Source organism: Delphinus delphis, chromosome 11 (assembly GCF_949987515.2).
Source record: "Delphinus delphis chromosome 11, mDelDel1.2, whole genome shotgun sequence".
NCBI classification, from domain to species: Eukaryota; Metazoa; Chordata; class Mammalia; order Artiodactyla; family Delphinidae; genus Delphinus; species Delphinus delphis.
The window spans coordinates 68,904,865-68,917,540 of record NC_082693.1 but is presented as its reverse complement, the minus strand read 5'-3'; the positions used below and the strand labels follow the sequence as shown (position 1 = coordinate 68,917,540).

The following is a 12,676-nucleotide window of genomic DNA, read 5'->3' as shown; positions in this document are numbered from 1 at the left end:
GTACCGTTGTAAGCATTTTACACCATATCAGACTACTTTACCGTCCTCCAGACCGCATTTAGTAGCTGAGGAAACAGAGAGGTTAAATAAATTGTCCAAGATTACTAGTGAACAGTGGAGCTGAATCTGGGCCTTCTGACTCCAGAGTAGACACTCTTAATCACTATGGAGTAGTTTCCTTCTTAGGATCAGTGCCTTGAGCACTATTTTTTTTTTTTTTTTTTTTTTTTTTTTTTTTGCGATATGTGGGCCTCTCACTGCCGTGGCCTCTCCCGCCGCGGAGCACAGGCTCTGGACACGCAGGCTCAGCAGCCATGGCTCACGGGCCCAGCCGCTTCGCGGCACGTGGGATCTTCCCAGACCGGGGCACGAACCCGCGTCCCCTGCATCGGCAGGCGGACTCCCAACCACTGCGCCACCAGGGAAGCCCTTGAGCACTATTTAATGTTGAAGCTGTTAGGACTATAAAAGATGGTAGGGAGGTAGTTGTGAGAAGTCATGGTTTTATCAGAAAAACTCAGAGATTGGTGAGCTACACTTAAATCCTACCAAGTGGGGTTTAGCCTGGGGGAGGGGGCGATCTCATCTAAAGGCCATAGAGTTCTCAAAACTCCTTAATTCTAGAATAAGTCAAATCCTGATATCTTCCTTCATAGATGACTATGGGACTAGGATGCAACCTGTAAAGAGAGGTCCTCCTAGGCCCCCTGTCAGAGCAGGAGTCTAGGAGGCCACTGCTCATGGTGGGGTGTAAGGGCTGTGAGGGCTTATGAGACTGTAAGTACAGTGTTTAAGGAAATTCATGAGGAGTTATTTCAAATATGCCTTTTGCCTCAGAAATGGTCTCCTAAGTGGGAAAAATATTAGTCACATAAATTCCTCAGTGAGGTTAAAAATAAAGCTATCATTTACTGGATGTGAGGGAAAAATGTCAATAAAGGGTAACTCTTCTAATGATAGTAAATCTGCAAAGAAACATGGTTCTGATGGCTTGTTGTTTTTTTTGTTAGCTATTAAGTTTATTTAACAGAAAAACAAATTCAGTTGAAGATCATTCATTAAGATAAGCAGAATTAACAATAATTCATTAAACATTCTTTGAAGATGGTCCTATTTTACTACTATTACCTTCCCCATATCTGAGAGATTCATGAGTAAGTCTTAGAAGAGAGCACGTATTTCTTTTAATTCGATAAAACATTCAGTCAGATAATAAAACAGGTGCTATTATTTTGTTTGGGGTTAATGACATGTAAGCTAGACTTTGCCATAAGACTCTGTTCTAATCTCTTATAATTTGGTTTAGAATGTCAAACATTTTGACTGTTTCAACAACCCATTAAGTGCTTTGCAAAATGACAAAACGTTCTACATATGACTTAATTCATATCTACTCCAGTTATACACAACACATCATGCTCAAGACCTAGATTTATTTGAAAACACTTAGTCCAATTTATATTAATGCAGAAAAATCATATCTAATAAACCACAATTGTAGCAGAGACAAAATAATTGTGTTGTCATATTTCCACACAAATATAATTTGATATTTAATTAAAGGATGGTAAATCACAATCACATGTAAATAAAATATCCTCTCAGTAGTAGTAAGAACCTCTTTTGAGTATGTAGGGTCTTCTGGGTTTATTCTCATACAGCTGCCGTTTCAGAATGTAAGGAATTTTTCTCTTTATAACTTCTTCCTTTTCATTTCTGTCATTTCCAGTATCAAGAACCTCTTCCTGAATCAACTGCAAGATAGACCGAATATGAATGAAACATACATGCATAAAGTCTTCCATTTCAGAGTATTTGTCTACCTTTTATCTCATTTGCTATTCAGACGGTAAGATATATGTGGATGAGATGTATGCGGTTCACAACAATTAAATGTTTTGCCCAAGAACAGGTGGCTATCAAGTGGCTGAGACAGGATGAGAACATGATTTTTCTGATTCTCTGTTCTGTGCTCTTAGTTCATCAGGCCAGCCTTTAAAATTTGCTTTCTATATTTGTCAAGGCCATATATTAATACCTCCAAATGAAGGAACACACTTAATATAATTTTGAGTATTTTTCTTTAATTTATGGTAGACCAAAAGATGGAAATATATCATAAATCACAACAAATACAAAGTTTTGAATCTAGTAAACCACGTTTGGCCTCAAAGGTCAATAGAATTTTATATTCAATTAAGTTAATTACTGATTTGACTTGAAAGCCATTCTAAAGATCTATTGCTCAAAGAGAGAGGAATGCTTGTTCTGCTTACTTGTTCAGCTGTTGTAGAAATTAACATATGTGAAAGCTCTGTTTAAATGGTAAAGATCTTTAGATTGTGCGGTTTAATAGTTAATCATTAAAAGCAAGTTCACATTCAAAAACTCAAGGGAGTTAATCTCTATGTAGAATCTTGTCTAATACCTCATCAAATATGCTGCATTCTAAAATTAGTTCCAAACACTTTTTCTGATAGTACTGTTCTGATTCAAATGTTCCACTGGCAAAAAATATTTAGGAACTCTTTCCAGAGTTTTGCACACGATTTACACAAAATTTTTTTTAAAATCAACGCTCAAGGTAAGAACTGTATTCATATCTGTGAATATCTTCTAAACTTTGGGGTGACTATAACTAATACTGACAGGAGAGTAAGTTTTTAATCATAACCCGCATGCATTGAATCGTCACAAGTACTTTATTTCAACCCACAGCTGTTCAATTTCATAGAAGGAAAAACAGCTACTGTCAGACAATCTAGTTTCTTAATCTTTTGTTTCTCTGTGCACATAGTCTGTAATTGTACTACACTCTGAATAATACCATCATTTTATTTTAAATCACTCAACAACATTTAAAATAGCAAAAGTTTTAATCTTATGTGCACCTGATTTGTCTGTATTATAGTTTATTGAGGGTTTTTTTTTCCCTGGATAAACAGCACATAATTGATATTTCCCTATGTTAAAATTAGTATTTTTCAAGTTTTATTGATGTAATATTTTAAAGAGAAAATCATTTAGCTGGAATTGGAATTAAGGGATAAACAGTCCAGCAAGAAAAATTAAAACTAGATTTTTTTTTTTTAATCTGGAAAATATCATTTTGTTTACAAGTTAGAATAAACACTAGAAGTTCTGCATTTCACTTCCTCTTTTCCACAGGGTATCTCTGGGACAGTGTATTATAGAGATAGTTATATTAGCAGGAAAGGCATCCTCAGACCCTCAGATCCCCAGTGTTTGTATAAGCCCAGAATATGAAACATGAAGTAAATTTCTCTTAGGGGTTAATCTGAAAGAAATATTTCCCTTGTCAGGAAAATTTTAAAATTTTCTTCTTATTTTTTCTTAAAGAATTTTCGTTTCTCTTTTCTTTTCCAAAAATTTCCAAACCAAAGGTGGTGAGTCACCAGTGTAGTATTTCATAGAACCGATTCATCCAGTCCTTTGTGGTAGTTCTGGATAATGAAATTGGGCTGTACTAGCCATAGTGGACCTCGTTTAGCTTCTAAGGATGATTGAAATCCACAATCCACACATTCAATTAAAATAGAAATATGCATACATCCTTATCATTCTGGTTTTATTTGCCTATTATATTCAAATAAAACTGGAACCTTTTGTGTTCTGTGTTTGTTTATAAATAAACACACATGACTTATGTGTTTCTAAGAAAACATTTTGAGTTTCCTAAATTTCTTAGGCATGCCACCACCACCACCAAAAACTGCCTAACCATGCCATCCACAATAAAAGCATATGTACCAAATCTGCCCTAAGACAGATCCCCCTTTTAAGACCAAAGAAAAGATATTTTGCTAAACTCCAAATATTTGCAGGATACTTTGAAGATCTGAAGGAATGTTAACCTCAACACATGGTTTATTCTTCCTTAATATTTGTAAGTCTTCCTGTTATGATAACGATCAGGATTAAAAAAATCAGTACAAATGAGAGTTAACTAGTATAACCACAATCATATTCGTATTTTGTTTTTGTTTACCTCCCAGTGTTGAAAGGCCCTGCTGTGACAGATTTTTCGGAGCTGGTATATTGTCAGCATTGCTTCCAAGCTAAAGCCATCTAAGGTAGTTGGAAATTTCCTCCTTGTAATAAGCTCCTCCTCAGGAAACTCTCCTGTTTCCTCGGCTTGGCTGTTCTGGTTATTTATAAGACTGCACACATTCAGCAGGCTCATTTTCCAAGAGGGAACACTTGCTTTACTGATCTGAAATGTAGAAAGAAATAGTTAATGCAATTAAAATTTGTGCTGTAAGAGTTAGAAATCAATTTCTATTGTGCTAAGCCATTACCTTTTAAGACCTAATTGTTAGTCTAGCCAAATAAAAACACTGTTATTAATTAGTAACTTCATATCACAAAGTTGAATAGTGTCGATACTTCATATCCTCTATTTGCCAAATGCAATAAAGTTAATACACATAAACACACACATACATGAGCAAAGCAAGAAAGAAAATAGAAATTACAGTAAGTAGAAATACATAAATATATATGTATATATCACAGGTGAAAATATTAAAAATATCACTCTCTCCTTATTACACTTCAGTTTAGTATCTAATGGAACAGCGGCCAAGGTGATACTAATAGATTTGGATAATTACAGTAGTGTGAGACCACGAATCTATTCGACACATTAATAGTTGTCACAGGTAGCATCACAGATGATCAATTTATTTATTTGAAAATTATAATATTTTCTAAAATATCCTTTTCTAATAAGATCTTGTCTGAAACCATTATTACCATAATTAACAACTTTCTCATTTGCCAATTTTTGGAGAAACTAAGTGTGAAATAACTTATAAAACTTAACAAGCATCTCAAAGGGCATAGATGAAGAAAAGCATAAATTTTTTCTAAAGAACATAAAAAAAGCTTTTTTGAATGACCACAAAGCTGTGATGAGAAGATTCAAAAATATTAGTATCAATTTTATTGGTGTCAATTCTCTGTGAATTATTCTCCAAATGCAATGCAATTCCAAATCAAAGTTCCAATTTGGAAAATATGGGAAGACTGGAAGTTTAGAGGAAGGAGTGTACCAAAACAATTATGAAGTTAATTTGGAAGTATGAATATGTGAGAACTAAGAAGACTTAGAAAAATAAAAAGGTAATGAGGAAGGACTTACTCTACCAGATATTAAAATGTATCTTAAAGCTGCAGTAATCAAAGAGTGAATTAATAGAACAAGCATAAATATAAAACTCAACAAAAGAGAATATAATGTCCAAAATTTGATCCAAGTAAATATGATTGAAGAGCGTTATAGCAAAGTTTGCATTTGAAGTCCTTGGGACAGTTGGCTATGGGGAAATCTGGATTTAGATCTAGTTATAACTTTTATTGGCATATTATAGTCTAACAATATCCAGATGGGTTAAATATGAGTAAAAATAAAAATATGTAAATATATAGAATTTATTTTATAAATTTGGAAAAATATTGTTAAGCAAATATCCAAACCAGAATCCATAAAGGAAAAGATAATTTATAATACATAAATGTGTAAATTATCTCTCAAAAATTAACAGCCTGAACTAAAATCAAAAGCAAGACATACTGTAAAAGCTGCCACAAAATGTTAATATACCTAACAGAGGTGGAGCTCTTCCAAAAGAAACTGGTGAATGCCCCAATTAAAAAACAAACAAACAAAACAAAACAAGAACAAAAAAACACTTAAAAAGTGTTCAACCTCAGATAAATAATATGAGCAGACAAGTCACAGAATCGCTATCAAAGAAGAAATATGCAACAGAAATATGTGGAATGATGTTCAACTTGGCTACTATCAGATCAGAAGACCCTAAAAAGTATAAGTACACTTGATGTACTTATGAGGATATGGAGAAACAGACACTTTCTCTTCTAAATATTTGTTGGTCTGAGTATATATTGGTATAATTTCTTGAAAGGTGTTTTGGCAATATGTATAAAAATTGTAAATGTGCATACCCTTTGATTAAGACTTTACCTTAGGGACACGCAAATCTGTGAGTACAAAAATATTCACTATAATGTTTTCAAACAGTTTGGAAATACATTCAACTATGCCCCTCGAATGTGATTATCAGCCTGTTCTTGAATTTTTCTGCTATGGGAAACTTAGAGGCAGCATGCTCCACTGTGTGGCAGCAACACCTTATGTCTTGTCAATTAATGGGATAGTACAATTTTACATTCGGAAAGCTCTTTAGAGATCATCTGATTGAGTGTTTTCCTTAGAACACTAGCTCTGTACTCACTGTTTTTAAAAAGGAGTTCCACTGTCAAGAGAATTGGAAAACTTGAGTTTAAAGGAAGTTTAAAGGAAATTTAAAGGCTTCTTGAGCTTTTTACTTGCAAATATTCATTGTAACGTTTCAACGGTGCTAACATAATATCCAATGCTCCCCAAACTAATTGACCATATAATGCTTTATTCATAAAGTATCTGTCAGGACTTGTGTTGTCTGATTATTTTTTTGGATGAGGAAACTGAGTAAAGCATTTTGTTCTCTTCTGCCAGTTAAAACAGTCACTGCATCACTCACTAGTATACTATTTAATATCACCTTAGCCCCTGTCATACTTTGGAAGCACCGCAGAGAGGGCACTTTTGACCATAGGATGTCTAAATAGACATGTATTTAAGAACATTTCTTATAAGGTTTAAATAGTTCACTCAAGAAAATGACAAAGACTCTGTCTTTGATGAAATCTGAGTTAGGATCCTCTGAGCCCTCTTCTTGACGAAGTCCCAACCTTGGGCTCTGTCCTTGGTCTACTTAGTCCAGTTTTAGCAAGAATCCTTCTGAGTCAAGTTAGCAAAAATGCCCCACCATTGATACTTGATCATCCTAGGATTCTATTGAGTTGTCTAACAAGAATTCTCCTAGATTTAGAGTTTCCTTAGTAATTTTCCATACAATGATCCACCCCAACCCTGTTCCTTGGCTGTAAGTCCACACTTGTCCTTGTTGTGCTTGGAGTTAAGCCAGATCTTTGCAAAACCATAGTTCCTCTTGAATAAAGTCTTCCTTGCTACCTTTAACAAGTGTCATGAATATTTTTCTTTAACAATAAACATTCTTATTTATTAAATTATTTTACGTAAATGTCTATAATAGACCTAAGCCTATAGATAAGAAATTTAGAATATTGTCTTCTCTTGCTTTTAAAATGAGGAAAACAAGAATATTTGTGGTTCTTACTTAGCATTATTTGATTAAACTCCTAATACTGAATAAGATCCTGGTCAAATTTTGGTTTCCTTAATTAAATGGGACCTAATCTATATTACTAGTGGTCACTATCTATAATACACTGAAATCAAATGTATTACAAGCATTTGAACTGGTGAATTGGTGAATTCATGGTGAATTCAAGTATTTCACCTAAGTAAAAATAAAGTCATCTGTGGTGGAGCCCTGAAGTTCTTACAGCTGAATACAAAAGGTAAGGGCTAGTAATAAATCCTAGATTCTTATTGTTAGTACATAAATATTTATTAAACTCTTACTGTATTCAAGGCATTGAATTTGATCACAGAAAATTACATCATTCCAGCAGCTTTTTGAGAGCCTAAAGAAAACATATTCTTTTCTTCAAAGTTCTCTTTCTTAATAAAACTATACCAAAGCACTACCACTGGTAATAAAGAGAATTGTATTGTGAGAACTAATTTCTTTATCTTCCCCTTCTCTTCAAGCTTTGGAATCTCTCTTGGCCTTCTCTTGCTTAAGAGTATTTCTACATTAGTATTTCAATGTCTAAATAGTTTTACTTTAAAAATTGAAATTACCTTTAGAGTGGAAAGAAGAAAACTGAAGCTTTCTGAAGCTTTTAATAATGGAGTTATACCAATAACAAATACTATTCTTTCAAAATTTTAGATACAGTATATTGGTTAAAATGGTCAAAAGTTTAGATTTTTCATTTGCATAGAACACTACACACACCAAAAACTAATTGAATCACAGAGAAATAAGTGATAGTAGTTTTATAAAAAATAAGAAATGAGCTTTATGTTCCCATCCTAGCAGCAAAATTGGGATAATTATGCTTCTGGGTGCTTCCTCATCATAGTCTGTATTTTACTTATTTCAAGTAAAAAAGGAGGCAATGGGATTCAATTTTTCTTCCATGATCTGTTTTAGAGATATATCCCATGACTGAATGAGAGCGGTATATGTTATTCTGTCTATACTTTGGCTACGTATTTCTCTTAAGAATAAAACTAAACCACTTCATATACTGAAATTGTTTTTCCCTTGCAGCATCTTGGTCAGGGAAGGAATCATAACCTCTACTCCCACATTTTTGCAAAGTAGCTGGCAATCCCCACACCATATCACATTTTGGAGATTATTTAGGACCTTTATTTGTCTACATAAACTTGAAATCATAGAGGTAAAATCTCTACCAAGACACTAAGGCATACTAATCTGTTCCATTTTTCAAAACAGACTATTAACTTCACTTGTCTTCCTATTTATGAGTTGAAGCGATTATAGCCATTGCTATTCTGATTGAGTATTAAACAAAGGATCCATTATCTTAAGGTTAAATGTATTTGTTCACTGAGTTTTAATGACTAAATGAAATTTGATCATTCTTGATAGGAAACCCACCAAATTATGGTAGAATTTGGTTTCAATGTGTTCAACTTTTGTAGATCTGGGCAATTGTGGAAATATATAGGTACTTAAATTTTCCCCAAATGCCTTTTAAGGACCATAGTAGAAAACGTCTTTGTTAGCTCTGAGATAACAGTGACCCACATTCTCATACAAACACAGAAATGGCTATTACCCCTTCACACCCACTATTGAACACAATTCTACTTCTATGCTAGGGGTTGTTGCACCTGGAACATGCTCATCCAATTAGGGAAGAGGCAGGAGGAGTCCTGAGCATTTACTTTCTTCCCACAGCGCCTGTGGAATCCTCAGCATTACAACAGTGATTGCACCGGGTGACTGCCTCACCTCAAGATATGTTCTTCTTTGAGAAACATCTTTTGGTTGGGAACCCTGTTCTCCAACTCTACATTTAGATACACACTGATTAACTCACTCCGGGTAAATCAAGATTGTGTGGTAGTGTGGTAATTGGGTATATTCTAATTGAGTTTTATTCCTAGGTACAGGCTGGAATCTAAAAACCTTGCTTTCAAGACCCCAAGAGAGGAATAATAAGGTCCAGTACAAAGTTTCACCTGATTCAATAAAAACAATAAGCAGGTACCAATAACACTTCTGTTATGAGGAGAATTTAAATCCAGGTGTGGACTTAATGTAAATGTCTAGGAGATCATAAACTCCAACCCCAACGTTTAAAAATAAGGAAACAAAGGCAAGCAATGTTAACTAATCCCCTTGCTTAAGATCAAATAGTTCATAAGTCACAGCTGTGGGATTAGATCTCAAGGCTTCTGTTTGCCAGTCTATTGCTCTTTACTCTCTACCATATTTCTTTCATGGGTTTCGTGAACTTTAATTCTTAATTTAGGAACTCCACTTCATTCTCCCCAATAGTACAAGAAAGGCAAAAATATCACTTAATTTTCATTTATGTATTTATCTTGAGGCCAATATACCTTTCATCATACACAATATGACTGGAATGGAAAGAGGAGTTTTAAAAATACATTTGCATGTCCATATAAATAATATGTGACTACTTAATTAAATTTGCAGTATAGTGATTGATACACTATACAGTATCAATACAGCTTCTTTCCCTGTCACATCAACACCCTTAAGTCCTTTGAACTTAAGGAAAAGTTTCCCCATAAAGGAAATGCCTCCCAATGAACTTTTCAGTCTCAATGGGAAGTTATTACTATAGGAAAAGGACACCATGTTTATAATGAGAGTTCATATGTTTTTCAGTCCTTGGTTTAAAAAAAAAGAAAAAGTTACCTTTGATGTATGCATATTGGTCAATAAATCTGCTTCTAACGCTTTCATTTCCTCTTCTGAATCTGAGTAAAATCAAAACCACATGTTTACTGTATAATCACGTATCATGTAATTATATTATAACCTAGAGATTTAAGATTAGCCTCAAAAACTTTGTCTTAGAAGTTTATTGTCTTTGCTATGTATTCATTCTCCTTAGAATAACATTTGGAAAAAAACAATTATAGTTTTACTTTAGGCTAACAGAATAGAATAATAGAAGCACTTTTAAGAAAATAAACACAGGATTTTATGCCAGGAGAGCTATTGATGATTTGGAGTTGTTTAATCACTGAATCTCATTATTTAAAAAAAAAACCTGATTATATGATAAAATAAAGATTTAATCAAAAACGCTGGATAATTTTTACTGGAAATAGTTTACATATACAGAATATATATGTATTGATATTTTAAAAACAACATAATGAAAAGGTATGTATAAGACATTTTTTCAAGATAAAAACAAAGGAAATTGCTTGCTGATAATTTTAGAATAAGAAAGACACTGAGATTTGTTTAATTTGAGATGCTATTTTACAAAACACACTTTGAAAGATTTGTTTCTCTACTTTAAACAAGGATTTAGAATCACATGTACTTAGCAATTTTTTCACAGGCTATTAAGGAAATTGTTTAAGCAAAAGTGGAGTTGTCCATCAATACATGTACAAGAGTGTGGAAAATGGATTTCTGATGTTTTTTTAGAATATTCTTTCCAGTTTCCAATAATGAATATTTCACAGAGAAGAAAAATTTAGAAATTACTATAGGGTAATAGAAATAAAGTTATAGAACACTATACTGAGTTAATTCATAAAATCATAGCAGGAGTTTGAATTAAACATTTCAGTGTCATATTTATGATATAACAGTATAAAACAGGCTAAATATTTTTGCTGCATTTATCCCTTGTTTTTTTTTCCACCTTGATGTGATCATTCAATTATTTTCCAACATTAATTAGAGCATATGGCAATCACTATAATATTTCATATTACTCTTTTAAGTTTAAATCTTATTTTCAAGGTGAGCTATTGATAGATATTTGACAAAGTATGGTTTCATCTTAATTATCACATGCAAAATACTCTACAGGGAAATAATTTTTATCAATATAAAATTTTCCAGTTACATTCTGTATCAACTTAAATGACATGCAAAAAAATAGTTAAATTAATAATACATCTATTTGTCACACAGAAAAGTTATATAAAATGTATTCTTAAAAGAGCTTGGTATTTTGTGTATTTTTCTAGAAATAATTTTCTACAAATAATGCTTTATTCATTTATTCATTAAACATCAATTTTCACTTTGTTATCTTAACATACACACAATTAAGAAAATAATATTTGAGAGGGAGAAGCCACCATGTCCTAAGAGACTGAATGAGGAAGAGATAAAACATTTCAAATGCAATCAGTTTTAATTATGGGTTTGCACTTTGACAGTCACCACTCCTGTACTTCTCATTAGAGAAGTGACCAGCTTGATTTGTTTCACATGTTTTTTTTTTCTAGTGGTTACATTGCAAAGGGGAACATGAAGTGTTTCATTGAAATCCCTTTTATTACCTTGCAGATTTAAAAAGGAAAAAGAAATCTTTCAGTTCTTGTAATCATAAAACAGAGAAAGAAAGTATCCAGCTTCTATCACTAAAAAGGAAATCCAGAATAAGGGAGAAACTCTTCTCCCTAGATACATTAACGTTAAGTGGCAACACACAGTAAAAATGGAAAAAGAAATCACTTCAGGGAGTTGTGAAATGCAGCTGAGCTTACCTGAGCACAGACTCCAGGAGCTGAAAGCCAGGAGTATCATGCACACCAGTTGGATTTTCATTCCTGCCATCATCTTCTTGAGCCTTCTAGCAAGCCCAGTCCATAAACGTCAGAGACAGGCTGAAGGGGGCTCTCTAGTGCTTCCTCTTGCCTCCAGCTGAGTTTGGGAGTGACTGAACTATGAAAGATGCTTTGACCATTCCCTATGTATATATATATATGTATATATATATATATATATATGCAGGGGATGATGTCATGAGTATACAGGGATTATCTCTTCAGGATGTGCCCTTCATTTCCATCCCTCCCCTCCACTCCCCACTTCCTCCTCCCTTTCTTCTTTGTCCCCCCCCCCACCTCTCCCCCACTTCTGAACCTCCAGTAACAGCGACATCTTCCCTAATTGACACTGCTGCTCCAGATTTCCGGCACACAGGAGTCATTCAAAAGCAATTCCATACAGAGCATACTGGAAAAGAACTTCCAGTACCATTCTTTCCCCATTGCCTCTTATTCTCTGACTCTAAGAAGTTGTCATTTTGATTTTGTGAAGCATGAGATCTGTTATTTCTAATATAATCAAAATCTCCAGGATGAATGCCTAAAATCAGTAATTCTTTAGGTTTGGAAGTTCTTAAAGAGTCAGGATTCTTTTCTGATAACCCATACTTTTGAACAAGTGTTTTGTGGTTTCAGGACTGATAAGGTCTTAGACAATACATGCTAGAAAAAGAAAGCAAGTGGAAGATAAGCAGAAAATCAGTTATAATATTGGGTTAAACAAAAGAATTTAGAGAAAGGAGAGAGAATCAATTTTAAGAAAAGAGACTAGTAGCTCTAAGCAATAGGGTATTATTTCCTAACAAATTGAAAAGTCAATTTTAAGTAACTGAAAGGTTGACTGAATTA

At 33.6% G+C, this 12,676-nt stretch overlaps 1 protein-coding gene across 1 annotated transcript; it reads right to left on the bottom strand.

Moving 5' to 3' along the window:
- Positions 1-1,147: 1,147 nt before the first annotated feature.
- NTS (neurotensin) lies at positions 1,148-11,901 on the bottom strand. Its single transcript, XM_060023874.1, has 4 exons — positions 11,765-11,901; positions 9,942-10,003; positions 4,010-4,234; positions 1,148-1,754 (listed from the first exon to the last, which is right to left on the bottom strand). Exons 1-4 carry the CDS (start codon positions 11,835-11,837, stop codon positions 1,602-1,604), a joined length of 513 nt encoding a protein of 170 aa, XP_059879857.1. The 5' UTR covers positions 11,838-11,901; the 3' UTR covers positions 1,148-1,601.
- Between the last annotated feature and the right edge of the window lie 775 nt (positions 11,902-12,676).

Excerpts from the sequence above, each read along its gene's own strand:
- NTS (XM_060023874.1), bottom strand. The coding sequence starts at position 11,837 with ATGATGGCAGGAATGAAAATCCAACTGGTGTGCATGATACTCCTGGCT. Across the intron at positions 4,235-9,941 it reads CCAATATGCATACATCAAAG|ATCAGTAAAGCAAGTGTTCC; the intron begins GTAACTTTTTCT and ends TCTACATTTCAG. Across the intron at positions 1,755-4,009 it reads GGGCCTTTCAACACTGGGAG|TTGATTCAGGAAGAGGTTCT; the intron begins GTAAACAAAAAC and ends TCTATCTTGCAG.